Genomic DNA, 18,727 nt, shown 5'->3' with positions numbered 1-18,727 from the left:
ATCTGTAGAATCCACTGCTGTAATATCATCTCAATCACCTGATCCTCTGTATACCAACTACCTGCGTCTAAACACGTTCGTATAAATTAAATATTATTTAGGATCTGGGTTTAAAGTCAGTCCAGATAGAGAAGATTAACATCCCCTTCGCTAAGGATGCATTACAGCCCTAAGGTCAAGCCATCTCCCAGTGGACAAGAGTCCACACACAAAGTCCCTTCAGTTTCAGAAATCCCTTTCTCTCAGGTATCCACAAGAACGGAATTACAAAATGGAAGACAGACTATCATTTCACTCAAACGTCCCAAGCGATTCACATCCAGTTCTTTTGAAGTGCAGCAACTCATTTTATGCAGACAAATATCCGATTGGTGCCCTGGGCGGAAGTTTGTTATCTGAATAACCTCAGGGAAGCCCTCTTTATATTGCTGTATACCATTAAAGGATCCAAACTTCCTATAATCACCCCAAACAAAACATTTGCTCCCATTATCCATCCTCCCACCCGCACAAGCACCAGAAATATGCTCTCACCTCCTCCACGATGAGAATCTCACAGTATGTGAGCTTGTCCACTGCTTCCTGTGAAAACTGGTACACAGATCGGCAGGGCTGCAAGAGATTCAAGCAAAATACAGACTAATATGGCATAAAATGGGCAACAATTGAAAATAAATTATATTTTAAAACAGGAATTTTTAGAAACAGGAAAAGATCATTACGCACAATAAGCCCACTATTTTTTCAATAGAACAGCTCCACCTACAACAAGTTGAATTTATATAGCCCATTGATGTTGAAAAAGGTCCCAAGGCACTTCATAGAAGCATAATGACAAGAAATGGATACCAAGCCAAAGAAAGAGATATTAGGAGGGGTGACTAAAATGTCGGTCAAAGAAGTGGGGTATAGGGAGGGTCGTTAAAGAGAAAAGGGATGTGGAGAGGTTTTGGTGGTGGGGGGGAATTTACAGAATTTAGGGCCTAGACAGCTGAAGGCACAGCCACCCACTACCCACTTCTAACCACTCGAAACACTGTCTTAACTCCTTTTTTCTCCCTTCTAACCAATTTTTAATCCAGTTTGCTATCTTCCACCTAATTCCATAGTCCTTAATCCTCCCTAGTAATCTCCCGTGTTGTATTTGGTCAAAGCCCTTCCTAAAGTCCATGTTCACTAAATCCACTGCATTTCCCCCATCTACCATGTTTGTTACCTCCTCAAAAGAATTTTGAGAGGTTTGTCAAGCACAATTGGCCCTTTAGAAATCCACACTGGCTAATTTTAACTTTTTTCTTTGTATTGACATCTGGATCAGCTTTGTCAATTCCCTTCACTTCAAAACTCTTCGTTTCCAAACGACATGCTCGGTTTGCATTTTTGAACATAAATAGATTCTGCTCTTACTGGTAAAAGTAGGATCTCGTTGGGCAGTAAGTGACACAGCTGAACAGTTTTACAGATAAGCTCCTCCTGGCTGATTGCAACCTCTACATTGGAGTCCCAGTCTGTCATGCGTTTAGCCACTTCCCTTAAAAGGGGAATTAGAGCACAGGCTGAAAGAAAAATGAACATTTTAACATTGAAACACTCCACAGTAATGAACCACACATTCACTCCTGCCCTGCGACTGGTATGGTACATTCATTACTGCAAACTCAGGCCTTCTTTGACACTGCCACTCAAATAGTCCTTGACTGCCATCAATCCTCCTCTGTAATCAGGCAACAGGGTATGCAATGATGCATGAATAGTGTCAAGTTTTGCTGCCTTCCAAGGGGAAAACTCCTCACACCCACAGCACCCCAATGAACAACCGGTGTAACAAACCCAGCTGAAGTTGACAAAGTTGTGACTGAACTTTAAAACTAAAAACCCATCAGCACTTCCCTGGTCAATTCACGAGCAGCACAGACTCAAACAGGTGACTTCAGAAGACAAACTACTGCAAATCCAAAATAAAAACAGGAATAGCACAGCAGGTTAGTTAGCACTAGAGAGAGAGAGAGAGAGAGAGAGAGAGAGAGAGAGAGAAATGTTAATGTTCTGGGTCCAACCCTTTGTCAGGACTCTAGAATGAAGACTCCCACACAAAATGTTACTCTATCCTCTTTCAGATGCTGAATGACCTGCTGTGCATTTCCAGCATTTTCTGTTTTTACAAAACAGGTGACGCGAGTCACTTACCAGCTACAGCCTCACAGATAAAGACTGGGAGAATAGCATTACTGTAAAAACTAAGCTCCTCCACAGCTTTCCTGGTCGCCTTTGGTATCACGATGAGATTGTCCAGTGGAAAGCTGCTCAGCATCACACAGTCTCTCAGCAAAAAAAGCGCATGCAGCACGATATCCTGTAGCTTCCCCGAAAATCCCACATCGAAATGCCTGGCAAGAATCTCATTCATTAACCAGCAGAAATCCTTTGCCAATGTGGTAAGGAAGATGCCCTGCAGAAAGACACTTGGTTAAAAAAATGTAACCACTTTATACAATACGTAGAATATACTTAAAAAGATAAAAGCATCCTTTCTGTTAATTGCTCACTTCAATAACAGTAAGTAGGAGCATCGGAGCTACTTATCTCCCAGTAACCTGCAAGGATTTAGTCAGGAGGTGCTTTTTTTCCAGTTATCAATGGCTCCAATATTAACTCTAGGTGGATTCCCCACTCAGGTCCGAGTTAAAATTACAGTCGGGTCTCAATGATGTCATTGGGCCACAACATGCCTATGTAAAGAACCCCCCTGTTGGCTCCGGGCGCGTGTCCTTGCTGCCTGCTCAGGAGAGCAGGTTAAAATTGCAGATGTTGCAATCGTGGCGGCTTTCGGACAGGTTAAGAGCCAGGACGACTTTCGCTGCCCACCGCCAGGTTTCTGCTGAGCGAGTAGGGTTAAAACTGCCCCCAATGTGCTTGTTGCGATACGATGGAAGTTACCAGGTCAGAGAGACAACCTACCTGTCGGTGCTTGTGGAGGAGGAGGCAGGCCATGATGGTGGTCGACATGACAGCCGAGCAGCAAGTAGCAGCTGTCAGACAGAAAGATTGGACATTAGTTACAGCAAATCAAAGTCCTTAGAAACCAATGAAAACTAACTGTTCTGTTCATAATTGGGCTGAGGCTTACTCATAGTATCAAACAGCACAGAAGGATGCCATTCGGCTGGTCATACCTGTGCCAGCTCTTTGAAAGAACTGTCTAAATTCGTCCCACACCCCAGCATTTTTCCCATAACCCTGAAAATTAGTTCTCTTCAAGTACATGTCCAGTTGCCTTTTGAAAGTTCCCATGGAATCTGATTCCACCACCCTTTCAGATAATGCGTTCCAGATATTAACAACCCTGTGTGTGAAGAAATTTTTCATTTCCCTTCTAGTTCTTTTGACAATTATTTTAAATCTATGACCTCTGGTTACTGACCCACTTGCCAGAAGAAACAGTTTCTCCTGACTTGCTCCAACAAAACTCCTCAATTTTGAATACCTCGATTAGGTTTCCCCTTAACATTCTTTGCTCTAAGGAGAACAATCCCAGCTTCTCCAATCCCTCCACATAATTGAACTCCCTTATCCCTGCTATTATCCTGGTAAACCTCCTCTGTACCCTCTCCCAAGGCTTTAACATCCTTCCTAAAGCGTGGTGCCCAGAATTGTACACAATACTCCAGCTGAGGCCTAACTAGAAATTTGTAAAAGGTTTAGCATGATTTCCTTGTTTTTGTATTCACAATTTACAAAGCCAATAAATGTTTAAGCTGTAGACTGCTGCCACTAGTCGCTGGCTTCATCCGTTCAAGCTTCGGCAATAATGAGCACTCAAAACATTTCCTTCTCGAGAACTCAAGGTTCTTGCAGCATATCAGTTTCAGTGCACAAGGACATAACTAACATTAATTTTGTCCTGAACAGGATGATTTTGACCACTCCATGAGTAAGGAATCACCAAAGCAGGTTTTACACACAAATTACTGGCTGTCCTCCGAGGACTGTACTCTTCAGACCAGGTGTACTTATTCAAATGATCCAATATTTCAAACTGATCAGATCCCAGAAATGATCAATAAATAAGTCCGCAACTTTAAAGCTGCAAAGAGCCAGAAAGGGGGGGGGGGGGGGGGGGGAAGAATCTTAGGCTGCCCCAAACCAGCTTAAGACTTTCAGAGTGACGTAGAATGGGATGAGATTACACAGAAAAAAAGCATTCGAACAGTAAATAATCAGGACTCTAGTGTGAGAGAGACAAGCACAGCCAGAGCCAATGCCATTGCAGTTCAATGGTGCTCAGCAGGACCAATAGAATGTAGTGACTGGATCAAACAGCGCCCTAAACTGACAGCAACACCTTGTGCAGGATCAGAGATCACTTTCTGGATCTATTCCACACTGGTACTTGGACTGACTCCAATATCCTAACTCCAGGATTTACTCTGGGAGTTCAGCATTTACACAATGGATGCTATTGTTTTCACACTGGTTTTCCCAAGTGACTCCAGCTCACACTCTTACAACACACGAGACCTCGACCAGCTGTGTGGATAAGGAGGAAGGATGTCACGTCCTGCGCCTGACTGCAGTCTCATCCCAGAGCACTGGTTACATCTCTTCAGTATTTCTCACAGCCAGGACAGCATGTTTTTTCTGGGCCGTTGACACTGAGGTCAGACGGTAAAATTAACCGAGCCTGGCACAAACTGCAAGTGGAGCTGCAAGAAGACATTAAACAATTTTGAGTGAAATAGCTGTATTGATGAAGACACATGTGGAAAAGACAGTGTCCTCAACAGCAGGTCTAGGTGTTCACCAATGTCACTCGATCTTACTGTAAAGCATGTGTCTCCCCAGATCAGCCACCAGTGCTCGATGATGTCGGCTGAGCTGAGTCAAACCTTCGTCGTTCAGAAGCCAGTCCTGAGATTTCTCGCAGTACACAGAGTCGGAGCTGAAACACAATGAATTTTTTATCAAGATACTGAGGACAAGTTAAAGACAACTAACTCCATCCTTTTAAGTTGTCCTAAACAGCTAGGTCTTAAGGTTTGATTTTCTCCCCTCATAATCAATGAGCAGGGAATCTATCCCTATACAGTAAAACAGTCGGACATGCAGTTATCTTATAGTTTACCCTCGAAGTGTCAAAAGGACAAACCACAACTGGACTACAATGGTAACAGCATTTCCCTATTGATCCGTGCTAGACTTAATGCCCAGGCTCCCGTCCATATTATCATGCATCACTTCAGAGTGCTGGAGTTGTTCCAGAAGAGTAATCGGATTGAGGGTGCAAGTGTAGTCAAGTCATTTTAAGGGAATCACATTGGATCAAGATGCTCTCATTTTCTCAAGTCGAATGATGTCCCCTCTTTTTACTGCTCTATCTTTTATGGACTTTAATTAAAATCTGGTCTTGAATCATAAAATTTACAGCAAACAAAGAAGCCATTTAAGCTTATTGTACCTGTGTCTAGAGCTATCTATCTAAATTTCATTTCCCTGCCCTCTCCTTGGATCATTTTATATTCTTTCTTTTCAAATTATGATGTAGTCTCTGCCTCAATAGCCAATTGTGGTTAGGCATTCCATGTTCTAATAACGCTGAAAAACATTTCTTCTAACTTCTCTCTTCATTCTTGTAATGATAATCCCGAGACGACACCCCTATGTTACTCATCTGCCAACCAACAGAAACAATTTTTCACTCTCTCAAAACTTTCATAACTTTGAAAAAAGCTCCACTAGGGCCCCTCTCAACCATCTTTCTTTCAGTGAAAAAAAGCCCCCAATTTTTGAGCCTTTCTGATTAAATTCCTCTCAACTGTTCTTTTGCCCGAAACGTTGCGCTTCATATTTCTCTGCACCTGCCACAGGGCAGACCAGGGACTGAACTTAGCAGCTGCTGGCTGGTGTAGCTCAGTACCACACCTGGCAGTGCATTTACCCACTGAGACACAGGCAGCTAATTCTACTAAAAACATTGTTATAAAAATAAAATTGAGTTTTCATTTATTCCATCCTGTTGGAGGAGCCTACAATGTAACAGACACCCTTGGGTGGATTGGGAGTCACTTACTGTAGTAACTAATAACCCGCTCTATTTCTCACCTGTATCCTAATACATACGGCAACAAGATCTTCTGCAGTGGAATTGCAGAAGTGCGCATATGGATTCCTTCATTCTCTACGTAATCCTGGAGCAGAGAATAAAACCATATAAACCAGACTCCGCAAACAGACACATACCAGGCCCCCTCCCCACACTCCAAACAGCTGAATGGTATAGCAGAAATTGCAAATCACTCACAAAGAATCACACAGACCAAAACCTGCCTCTGCCTATCTGTGGCACAGTATGTTGGACAGCCAAAAAGCTGCAAGTACTTTCTGCAGCAAAACATCTACTAGTGTGTAGTTTAACCCAGCTCCCTCTTGATTACTATACAAAATGCTCGGAGTTCTAATGTGCTTTAGACTGAATTTAGCTCTAAACTATATTTCATTTGATGCACATGTAAATGGATTAAACAAATGAAGAGTAGAATTCACTGCCCACTTGTTACTGGGCGATTACACCTCTTGTTAACAGCATACTAACACGTGCTCCAACATTAACAAATCCAGCCTATACCTTCAATGAAAACGGTTGTCCAAAATCCACCCGGATGCAGCCGTACTTCTTTTGTAGAAATCTGAGCACCCAACAAATTGCTGCAAAAACCGTAGTCCTTCCAGTGCCCTGCACAATACAAGACATTTGCAACATATGAAACCTCTACTTAGGAAACTCCTGTAATGAACATAGGACCACAGAAGGTCACTGTGTCAGATTGAGGCGAGATTCTGGCCATGTGACAGCACAGGCCCTCATTGGCACAAACCTACATTTAGGAGGTTTTCTCCTTGCAATTTTCTCCCATCTTCTTGTGAAGATGCTGGCCCTGAATTTCCTCGAGATCCGGCAAGGCAGAAAGTTACGCCGTTCACCGAGTGAGAGAGAGAGAGCAGCACCCAAGCTGCCTGGGTAGTTAATTTGCTTATGAAGTGGTGTAAGTTCGAAAAGCGGAGCAGCTTAGGCCTCAGAAAACTTCAGTGCTGGAGCAATGCAGTTTCTGTAAAGACATCTGACTTCACTTGGGGACAGCAAAGGAAGGCTCTTAGAGATTTTTTGACCCCTTTTCATTTGATCCGCTCAGGGCATCTCGCACCTTTAGTCACAGGCCAGCTGTGCCCATGATTCTGCCTGAATCAGCTGACTGGGCGGGGGAAGCAGCTGAACCTGTTTTATACGGGTCTAACTTTCCAAGTGTGCAATACTGGCTTAAAAGAAGGAAATTCCCTGGAATAGTGTCGCGAAGTGCTCCTATGCAAAGGAGCCCCACAGGGTTGGGCAGGTGAATTGTCAAGCTGACAAAAAGATTGAGCAATCTCATGTCTAGCGCATTAATGGTGCATAAGTGGCGTAATGCGCTAATTGCGAGTTTCCTCAATCTTTTTTTTTAGCATAGCGATGGCATAAGTACTGCAGACAGCGAGGAAATTCAAGGCCATTGACCTTTTGCTGGGGAAAAGTTCCACACAGCACCAGCCACCTTTAGGTACCTCACCCAGGTGGCCATTTTTCATGTCAGTCTGGACTGCAAATGTCAACAAAATATTTGTCGGTTGGGGTTTATAGAGCGGATATAAAAGATCCCAAATCACTATTTGAAGAGCAGGAAGTTCACCCGGTTTCCTGATCAATATTCCTCTCTCGACCAACACTGCTGCTGTTTGTGGAACCTTGCTGTGTGCAAAGTGGCTGCCAGGCTTGCCGATGAAAGTGACTGTACTTGAAAAGTAACCCACTGATTGTGGAATGTTTTGGGGAATCTCTTTTCAAGTGCAATTCTAAATACAAAACCTTTCTTTCTTTACTATTCAGGCAACCGGAGAAGCCCATTCCTTCTAAAATTATGGGGTTTCAGCAAAGGAGAAAGTACTAACAACTCACATTCAGGTGAAACCAAGCCAGGAATAAAAACCACACGCAAGTTTTGTACTATAAAACTCAACCACTGGGCTTAGTAATTTGCATCTGTTCTACTAGCACACGCAGAAACTCCCTTACCATCTGTTCCAAGCAGCTTCCCTCAACAATACGATCATAAGAGACACCCACAGGTATCAGTACAGCATCTGGTATAGCATGATTATGAAAGGCATCAAACACCCAGGCCAACCACACTAAACCTGTGAGACATGGCCGTCCGGAACGTGGAACAGGATCTTCCAGGTAAACCGTCAGACTCTGCTGCTCGTGCAGCAGTTCCTCGATATACTGCAACATCAGAAACAGACAGTGAGACAGAGCAACTCCTTCAGACCTGCAGCCAAACGTGTTAACAGGGAGCCTATTGGCACAGTATCCTGCAATGACCATACTGTACCAGAGCAGCATTGTGATGGGGCTTTGAGTTTGCAGTTCTCCATATGCAAGTGTGCGATCTCCTCAAGCACAAGGTGGAGGGCAAACATTTAATGACAATGAAGGAGCGGTGGCAGTGACTAGATGCAGACAGACAGATCGATCCCTGGTAGCAGACTGCCAAATCACCCTCTCGGTCACAGAACAATACATGGCAGGTTGAGATTTAAACAGAGGGAAACAAAACACTTTGTTTTAAAGCACACCCCTTAAACATAACTCATTCCCAAATCCACACTTAAGAAAACAAAAAATGATTTAAAGATCCCAAAACGTGACAGCTAGTATGGGTTGTTTAATCATTGGAGGAATTGTGAATGGAGCTGTACACTAAAATAGTCAGTAAACATCCCCACCCAGACCTTATGATGGGGAGGGGGGGGGGGGGGGGGGGGTGGGGGTGGTCATTAAGTAGCTAAACATGACTGAGCCAAGGACACAGCCCTGAGCAACTCCTACAACAATGGCTTGGGGCTGCGATTATTGGCCTCCAACCACCACCATCTTGAGTCATGTGTGACTCCAGCCACTGAGGGCTTTACCCTCGACTTGTAACGCTAATTTCCCCACATTCCAAAGATCTGCAATATAGGCAGGCTGAAGAGCTATAGGCCTAGAAATTCGGTGTGCTGCGCCACCAGTTAGCGCCCAAAGAGGGCACTTAGTGGGTTTAGCGCCACTGGCCATGCCTCCCGCGAAATTTAGCGGGGTGCTAATGGCGGCGTTAGCCAGTAGCGCTGCGCCGCCACCGATGACGTCATCGGTGTGCGCAGCGCTCCGCTACCGCCCCGATCGCCAAATTTGGTATCGCCCCCCGCTGTAACGCCGGTCGCAATTTGCGACCGGTTCAGGGGGGCCTACCTGCGGCGGTAGAGGCGCTGAGCGGCCATTTTTTTTGCTGGCCACCTGCCAGCACCTCTTCGCACAGCCGTCCCTGGCCTCCTGAGCCACCCCCCCCCCCCCCCCGGCGTTGTGCCGGCAGCCTCCCAAGAGCCCGGCACTTTTCCTCGGTGCCAGGCTCTTTTGCCAGCACTCGCGATCGCCGATCGCACTGCAGCAGGCCCCTCCCCTTTAAGAAGGGGAGGAAGGCCTGCAGTACCGCAGCGCGCCTTGCCGCAGCGTGTGGCGCTGCGATTTTCAGTTGCCGCGCCCCAAGACGGATGCGGGGCACCTCGAGTAGCGCCGCGCTTCCGTTTGGGGCGCTCAAACTGAATTTCCAGCGGGCGCTCGCGACTCCTTCCGGGGCAGTACTTCCGGCGCCCCTGCGAGACTGAATTTCTAGGCCATAGTCTTAACGATGCTACAGTGAAAGATCCATTAGGAGCAGTAACAGGAGACAGAGATATAACAACCCAGCCCCAGAACTTATCGATGCAGCACCTGGCTCTGCCCCCTGCTGACCATTCACTACACCAGTCCCTAACTCAGGAACATCCTATTTTTGGGCAAATTTTTTTTTGGCCACTTCTATTTTTTTTATATGTCAGCCGAAGAAAAATTTCGAAATGATCAAAATGTGTGTCAACCCGTAGCAATTAATGGGTGATAGGTTAACATTTCAGTCGAGACCCATCTCCTTTCTCTTCAGATGTTGACAGGCCTACTGTGGATTCCCAGCTATTTCTGCTTGTATTCCAAGGGTGGATTTCATTCAGTGTTCCTCAGTTACGAGACATGGTGCTGTCTGGTTTTGAAACATTTCAGGAATGGGTCAATGCACTCAACTGTGCTATATGTGTTCAACTTCAGAGGAAGGAAGTCAATGCTTGTCTAGCTTCTAGACTTCAATAGCACAGTGTTCACAGCAACCGGGTGTGCTTACATTGTTAGCCATGTGAGGCTGGGTGCTTAAATGAAATATGTTTGCACATTAAACTCAGAGGCCAGCTGAAGAATTTATTTTAACCGGATTTATGAGGTTTCATCTGCTTAAGTCCAAATTCCTTTTTTCCTAAAACAAACTTTAGCCCCACCCCATTTTCTGTTCTGCTTCAAACCCCAACTCTTAGTGAAAACCATCAGAGGAGCCAAATGTAAATTTTATATAAATTCTTGGCAAATATTTTGATATTTTAACATTCTTGGACACCACAGTATTTGTTAAACATTCTCTCCACAGCAAGGCCATTGTAAATACCGTGAAGGACCTTTGCAAACAATTTCTACTTGTGGTAGGTATAATGTGGAGTATGTTCAATAGGGATTGGAGAGATGGAGTTACATTACATATTGGGGAGGCCTGGTCAATCCCCAAGGAGGGTTCTGTTCCAATCACTTGAATTCCACAGTGACTAGTTTTGTGCCTGTTGGAAGTGACAATGAAAATGTAGCTCAAATCCATCAGACAAACTTGTGTTGTTTGAGCTCAAGTTGGCTCCGAGAGCAGATGCTGCAAATTCAGATTTTTATGAGTGCATCAATACAAAAATAAAATCGCTTTTCAAACTAACCGAATTTAAGACAGCCTTGTACAAGTGTTCCCCGGGGCTGGTCCTGGTTCCATGTACTATCTGCGGAGTGAAGATACCTCCCAATTTCCGAAGCAGAGCCCTGACCAGTTGAAAGAAACCGGCACAGAACGTCAGACAAACGGTCAAGTTCACACTGTGGCATCAAAGACATTTTGAAGACTTTCTAGCAGAGCCGCTGCTAAGCATAACCTGCGCACAAATCCAGCCGTGACCTTCTGACAATCACATCACAACTCTGTGACCTCTGATCCTTGGGTCCTGGCATTCAAGTTCGCCAGCTGTGTTTCAAATATGTTCCTGCACTGCTGCCTTGCAGCAAGCTCACCTTTTATAGAGAGACGGGGTCTGGGATTGCGGAGGAGGACACAGCTAGTTGGGAGAAGCAGTGAGCTAGTTTCTGTACCTATTTTGAAAAATCTTTTATTGTATTATAATGTAATAAATGTATTATAACTTGAACTATGGCTGGAGCGTTACGATAAGAGGGGTGGGGTTGGGAAGTAAACCATTCTAGCATCAGCCTTGCTGGCCAGTTGACTGAGTGGGATGATTATTTTGACATTACCAAACCTCTGACATCCCAGCACCCACCGAACCGTCAGTACCAGCTGAGTGGATGGAACTTAGGAGCTGGAAAGGTAGCAGTACCCTTGTCACACAAGAGCAGAGGTTATCTACTGCTTTCAAATCAGTGACAAATATGTGGCAGAGCTGTCAAAGTCATGATGCATTTGAACAGTAGGAATTCCTTCATCCTAACCACTGCAAATTAATTCAAGAAAGAATAAGGGTCCAGCACGAGCAACATATTCTGTTACTTACAGTACTAGGACGGTCACATACATACCCACACAAACAAATCCTCTGCTCACAATCACTGTTGAATGTTCTTAAGAGGATTACAAGGAGCTGCACAATGACAACACCACCTCCGTACCAGCCGCAACAATAGAGAGAGAAAGGACAAATTCTTTATTCTAAGAGTGAAATACTTTTCTGTTCCACACATCTCATTTACTCAGAGCGGCTCCAGGACTTAATGACGTTACCTGAGCAACGGGAGTTGGAAGTCTTCCCCACAGGTAATGTACGGGACTCTGATACTGTGGCAGAAAAGGACAAAGGTAACCAGCAGGTAGTCCAGGCGAGACTTACGAACAGGGAGAAAGATGAATGGGCCATCATACTGTCAAAAATACAAAAATATTCCCTCACCTTTATTGCAGATATGGTTCTGTACATAAATATTCACTGCACTATCACCACGCACTGTGATAGCATACACTGTAAAGTCAGTACAACCGATCGACATGGCTAATTGGAACATTGTTTTATAACTTACATTCTACAGCCAGCAACTGATTCCCAATACATTTCAATCAATTTTGCTTAAAAGAACCAAACTAACAAATCCAACAATGTTATTTCCTCCAGGGTGTTCCAGTTAAATGGCTGCAAACATATAACAGTGCAATGCTGTGTGCACCTGCAGCAGTTGACTGCAGGGTCATGCAACCATTGGTCAATTACTTACACACATCTACCAGACAATGGCCCTGAATTTGCAGTAGGTATGACTGCATACTCTTAAAATACGTCGTCATACCACCTTTGAAACTGACCACAAGTTCGGGATTTGCATGCGCTAAATCCCAAACTTGTGATCTGTCAAGTTCTGAATAGACAGGTGATCTGCTGCGACTTTCAAGTCTTCATAGCTGGTGAAAAGTTGGGCTGCGCATCAATTACACTGGAAATTTTTACAGCTGGTGCAAACAGGCACAGGAGCCTGTTTGCACAGCGCAAAGGGGGTGGGGTGAGAAAAGTGTATAATAATTAAAAACGAACATGTAAAAGAACCTACCATGCAGCTGTAAAGGCTCGGTTTGAGCAATGAGGTCGTTTTAATTTTTTTTTAAATCTTGCAGAGACTTCCAGTAAATAACTGTACTTACTCCAATGTATTCCCTGTGCTTTTTAAAGCCAAGTACTGTCATTGTTAAATAAATATAATTAGTATCACACCGTTTAATTTACAAGTTCTTTAATGTTGAGTTGAAATGTTTCCCGATTGGCTAGTGAAAGGAGCACCGCCCCATGTGATCCCAGGTACGCTTACGCACAACGATGCGCCCCGGGATCCATGGGCCACTACGCCGCGCACAACTCCGCAGCGTTTCAAAGCAAGTTTCCGCTTGGGGCTTCACACGAGGCAAGTGCGGATTTCGTACGGAGGTCGGCACTGTACTCCATAGCTACGCCACCGACCGCAATTTCAGGGCCATTAAAACTGAGCAAAAGCCAATGCTGAGAACTGCTGCAGTACCTAGACTCTGCCACCAAGGGGCGATGGTGCTCCTTTTATATGTATGATGAATGCAGCCCAGTCGTACACAGCTTTCAAAACATTCAGAAACGGCAACATTTTAGATTATAAACCTGTTCTACTACAGTTCTCCTAATGGGTAAAGGATCAGTGCCTCACCTCTGCCCTCGCTTTCCGCAGCATCTCAAGTTGCCCTCGGTGCACTTGTAGATTCACGAAAACCCAGTTAAATACTTTCAGCAGGACCCAACTAGTCAACCTAAGAGGGGTAAAACAGACACTAAACTAAGTGTGTTTCATATCACATGGCCCTGACTTCAACCAGATTGCCATCTGGTATTTTTACCACTAATACAATGTGATGGTCCTTTCATTTTATTTCTGGTTCCTCAAGTAGTGAACCAAAAGCAGACTCGTACCCAGGTGTCCGACACACAAGCAGTGCCATCACCAAACCAAGCTACTGAGAAATCCAGAGACAATTTGTCTGCCCAACACAGAATGTAAACACACTCACTCCATAAGGACACACACCCCACTTGCCCAAATTCAAGAGACATTGCACAGATTGGCACAGCCAAGGCTTGAGGACCCCTCAAGTGCACTCTGCTGGAGTTTAACCTGCTAAAGTCTGCACAGAGAAGCTTCCATACTTCCTAGAGTCCCCAGTTGGGACTCTCCTACTCATTAAAGGGAATTGCCTTGCAGGGGTATCTAGAACCAAATGGAACAAATCCTAACTCTAGTGGCAGGTCGACCCACCCAGGTGCCATTAGTAAGCTAGGCACCAACAGCGGTCACCTTCCTTTTCTTGAAGGCTCAGGGTTTTTTTCTAGTGGAAACTGTGCAAGTATGGCCAGGAACATTTCTTCCAGCGCGAGTTTTGCAGCAGCAGTGCACCATTGTTGGCACAGTGTTTCATCAACTCCAATGACCAGCTCGTTACCTCTCTGCAAAATACACAGTCATGAAACCATCCCATACCTGAGGAAGAGGGGCGAGATTGTAGCTTGGATCTGGTGCAAGATTCCCAGCGCGTTCCTCAAGTTATGAGGTGACTTCTGGTCAGATATAGAGGTGTTGGATAAGTTCTCCTTAACGGCATCCTGCACTCTACAAGCAGAATCAGTTATTTTACCACTAGTAACCTCATTCAAAGGATGAAAGGAAGGGAAAGACAGGCCGTGGGAGAATAGTCCCGTGGAATTAGCATCTGTACCATTAGATCTCTTACCTGGCGCTGTTGATTACTTTGTGCTCCAGAAAGGGGGTATCTGGGTAAACTGTGCGCTCATCAACAAACAGGAAATAGCAGAGGCGCCGAGCCAGCCAACCTCTGTACCTGTAAAAGCAGGATGGGAAAGGACGATTTCACATACATCACCCACACACGGCTCAGTGTTAAATATGCTAACTGCTCATTAACCTCAAAACTGTGTGGAATAGAGGGAGGGTGGATGAGCAACTTATATGTATGCTGTGGAGCTTGATGTTAAACACAGGCAGAAAAATAACATCACGTAATAGCAACATGAAAAGCACTCATTATTGACACGGACGGTATTAGATTACAAACATCTTGAGCTCAACTTCGTCCCAATTCATTTTGCTCACTTAATCATCATAATATAGCAAGAAATGCATCATTCATTGTGCAAGGTCCTGCATTTTACAGAGAATAATATTAGTCAGTATAATTCCTCGTTTTACTGTTTGATGGTTCAAGCAGCCTGTAGCATGTTGGCAGCAATAAGCTCTAAGTTACACATCTGCTTCTGGTTTACAATTTTTTTTATTCGTTCATGGAGTGTGGGCGTCGCTGGCATGGCCAGCATTTACTGCCCATCCCTCATTGCCCTCCAGAAGGTGGTGGTGAGCCGCATTCGTCAACTGCTGCAGTCCATGTGTTGAATGTTAGCGCACGTGTTTCTCACGCGCCAAAACCCCAGCTTTAACTGCCAGAATCTGCATCACGGCCTAGTTACTGTACAATGGCACACGTACAGGCTCTCAATGAAGCAGTTAGCTTGTCATCTTCATCCCACAACCGAGAGGACACTGTGCACCACACAGGACCAATGTAACGCACTAGGACAACAATGTCAACATTTGTCATATTCCTAGCATCTATGGTCTAATCTAGAACGGCGCTGTGGGATTTTCAGATTTGTGCAGGCTGTTGAGACTAGCACATTTTCTGAAGCTAGCCAGGAGCCATGTTCCCAAAGGTCTCATACAGCCGATAGCAGTGTGTACAGGTGGGAACTACTAGAGCACCCCGACATATAGGCAGCTGCAGCTTGCTCAACCTAACCCTGGCACTCAGACAAACTTTGGGAAGCATTTATGCAGCTAGTGCACTGTAACTCCCATGGAAATTGTTGGTAGCTCTGGGGGTGATTATGAGAAAAGACCTAAAACAGTAAAAAAAACTCTTCATCTTTTATCCTTTTGATCCAAAGAACAGCAATTTGTTTGCAACCTCATCTTATCAACGTACCTTGTCTGTGTCTCAGTAACAAGGATAGCATTTCGAAATCCCAGCAAGGTTAAGTAATTATGGAAAAGCAAGCCCTGAAACACAGAGATAAGTTTTATTGTGGGAAGCTGCATCCATGATAGCAAGGTAAAGAAGCTGCAAGTGCTTAAGAGGCTGACATATGCATGACAACCACGGGAGAAATGTTGATGCATGAAGTTGGAGGGAATAAAATAAAAATTAAATGTAAAAAGATTGTACAGAGGTAAAATCCAATGTGCAACAGTGCTGTCCCAGGGTGAGTAGTTCCATTTAAAAATGCAGAATGTTGAATACCATGCCAAACATTGTATAATTTATAATATCTTAGAAAATAACTTTGCAATTAACACCAAAAATACTTGTTTTTTTTCTGAAGGTTACTTCATTAACTTTAATACAAAAGCAAAATACTGCAGATGCTGGTAATTTGAAATAAAAACAGAAAATGCTGGAAATACTCAGGAGGTCATCTGTGGAGAGAGCAACAGTGTTAACGTTTCAGGTCGATGACCTTTCATCAGGGCTCTGATGCACTAAGTTAAAATGAGTCTCCCTCCCCTCCCGCCCCCCCAGCCTGCTACAATTGTCTCAGTGCTGCACAGTCTTCTGAAAGTTCATCAGCTCCAAAGCATCCAGGGCTCCATTCCCCTCCAAGTGCGTGCATTCCTCTTACCCAGCTTTGGGGTGCACAGATGTAACAGCAGCGTCCCACGAACGGTCGAGTATTCCCCAAGAGGAGACTGACCCCTCCAGATGGTGGGCTTAAAGCCAGAGTTGGTAACAGGCCACTGTGATCCACCTAAGAGAAAAACAAATACAAGTTTTATTCCTTGAGGAACAACAGTCAGCGCTCATTCACAACATAGCAATATTAGAATATGTGCCTACTTAAAAAGGATAAGGACTGGAACGTACTCCCCACAGCTGTTCTAGTTTGAGACGGTATCGCAGCATAGACATATCTTTCAGAAATGATGGCAAAAAGTACCGTTATAAAATATAAAGATACATTTTTAATTATTAGCTAATAAAGAACTCTGCAGTTGCATCGACTGTTGAGCAGGTAATAAAAGAATGTTACAGAAGAATGCTGACGAGAGTGCCTTCTCTCAAACTGCTGAGACCAAGATTTACTCTGGTAGAGCATTTTCTGTCATTAGCATTTTCAACAATAAAGAGAGAACATACTGGAGATAAGGCAGCATCTATGGATAGAGAAACAGGGTTAACGTTTCAGGTCAATGACCTTTCGTCAGAACTGGAAAAGGTTAGCGATGCACCAGTTTTAAACAAGTACGGAGGCGGGGGGGTGGAGGAAAGAAAGAACAAAACAGAAGATCTGTGATAGGGTGGAAGGCAGGAATGATAAAATGACAAAAGGGTTGATGATGCAAGGCAAAAGGGGGTGGTAATAGGACAAATAAAGCAAACGATGTGTCTAAAGGAGCTCTAAATGGCAACAGAGGAACCTAGCTGTCAGGATTGCTTACATAACAGCAGCCACTGCACTTTACAGCAATCAATTGCATGTGGAACATGTTGAGGCATTTACAATAAGGTGCTGGATAAAGGCAATTCTTTCTTTTAACTGATGTAGTACAATAAAAGCAAGAAAAAGAACTTACTTTATTGATGAATTCAGTTGATTCTTTCGGAGCCGAGACCTGAACAAGTTCATCACCCCTATCGTGCTCTAAAGCCATGGTATCGGTCCAGACTGAGGGGAAAATTGATAGAATAGCAATTACTACAGTAATAGATACTCCTTGCAAATGAGTAAGTTAATGCCCACATCAGTCTTTGTTTCCCTTGGCTGAAAATTTACAAACCAGATGACGCAAGGGGGGACTGGCTCGAAGTCTGGGTGTTGATACAGATAGTCTTCTCCCACGTTATTGTATGGTCCCTGTATGTGAACAGAGGATAAGAGTACCATACACAACTAAACAGAAACTAACAACTGCAACCAAGAGGGTAACAATGGAAAGCACAGGACTCGGCAATAATTGGCTCAGCAAAGAGAAATGTCAAGTGGTATTGTTTCTCCTCATAACTATCCAGCAATCCCTGCTGGAAGGTCACATGTGGAAAAAGGGCAAGGATAGGATCAGGCTTGGCTGTGATGTCTCCTTGAATTAAATTGACCACATTCTGTATAAAAACAGATCAAAATGATGGCAAGATGCTGAAGAGCAAGCTGTACCTGTGCAAACATACCCAAGCAAAGATTCAACGCCTTCAGGAGAAAGGAGACAGATGGCGAAAAAAAAAAAAAATTCTGTACAAGTTACAATGCTACAGTAACTCTGGCTGCTCATGGAAGGACATGTGCCTCAATGAAAGAGCGATTTCAAAGCAAACCTGCATTCTAAAAATGCTTGTGTTCCATTTACAGATTTGCACAGCAGCTTTGAAAGGCTCCACGCTTTCCAGGGTTCTTCACAAAGTCGTAGTCTACAGGGGAGTGGGGGGGGGGGGGCACCTCAGCCATAAAAGAACTGAATCCTCAGGACAACTACAGTATTTCCAAGGGTTTGTGGAGGCTCAAACTGGCAGCATTCCACTGTGTGGAGCAGGTTCCAGGTTTCACAACAGCTTGAGAAACCAATCATCCTCCTCCACAACTATTACCATTCAATTGCATATTAACAAAGGGATATCATGAAATAGAGTATGTTCTAGACACTAGAGTTGGCCAGATGAAGTGAAGTGTTTTTTTCCAGACCTGAAGATTCCTATGTCATTGTATTCCTAGGCAGTACCAGACTACACATCTTTTCTAACACATTATGGGATGACAATGGGGCGCAGGGATTAGTGCCAGTCTCATATGGTGGGTATATTGTTGGAGACCTTCCAAATTGGAATCTGGTCCCATCAATAGCTACCTTGGTTCCTGCTCAAAGGATTTACCATCCTCTTATGCCTCAACACTGTTCTCCGAGAGGTTA

General features: G+C 44.3%; 1 protein-coding gene across 5 annotated transcripts in view; it reads right to left on the bottom strand.

Annotated features, from left to right (window-relative positions):
- The window catches only part of LOC147097960 (glycerol-3-phosphate acyltransferase 1, mitochondrial-like), a 35,833-nt gene that overhangs the window by 7,487 nt on the left and 9,619 nt on the right, over window positions 1–18,727 (bottom strand). For all 5 annotated transcript variants that reach the window (XR_015074249.1, XR_015074248.1, XM_085971063.1 and 2 more), the window contains exons 2-17: window positions 17,402–17,493; window positions 16,450–16,575; window positions 15,756–15,829; window positions 14,490–14,597; window positions 14,240–14,368; window positions 13,415–13,514; window positions 11,979–12,115; window positions 10,909–11,008; window positions 8,102–8,311; window positions 6,623–6,730; window positions 6,100–6,185; window positions 4,821–4,939; window positions 2,959–3,029; window positions 2,188–2,449; window positions 1,408–1,556; window positions 535–612 (exon numbers count right to left, since the gene is read on the bottom strand). Coding sequence is in view for 3 of the 5 variants with exons in the window: in XM_085971063.1 (XP_085827189.1) it covers window positions 535–612; window positions 1,408–1,556; window positions 2,188–2,449; window positions 2,959–3,029; window positions 4,821–4,939; window positions 6,100–6,185; window positions 6,623–6,730; window positions 8,102–8,311; window positions 10,909–11,008; window positions 11,979–12,115; window positions 13,415–13,514; window positions 14,240–14,368; window positions 14,490–14,597; window positions 15,756–15,829; window positions 16,450–16,575; window positions 17,402–17,479 (1,935 nt within the window). In the remaining 2 variants the exon portion in view is untranslated. The remainder of the gene's footprint in view (window positions 1–534; window positions 613–1,407; window positions 1,557–2,187; window positions 2,450–2,958; window positions 3,030–4,820; window positions 4,940–6,099; window positions 6,186–6,622; window positions 6,731–8,101; window positions 8,312–10,908; window positions 11,009–11,978; window positions 12,116–13,414; window positions 13,515–14,239; window positions 14,369–14,489; window positions 14,598–15,755; window positions 15,830–16,449; window positions 16,576–17,401; window positions 17,494–18,727) is intronic.

The sequence above is a fragment of the Somniosus microcephalus genome, chromosome 30 (genome assembly GCF_052327205.1).
Source record: "Somniosus microcephalus isolate GS21.2 chromosome 30, FLI_Smic_1.0, whole genome shotgun sequence".
Lineage (NCBI taxonomy): Eukaryota > Metazoa > Chordata > Chondrichthyes > Squaliformes > Somniosidae > Somniosus > Somniosus microcephalus.
Note: the sequence above shows the minus strand (reverse complement) of the source record. Positions and strands in the feature narration are given on the sequence as shown.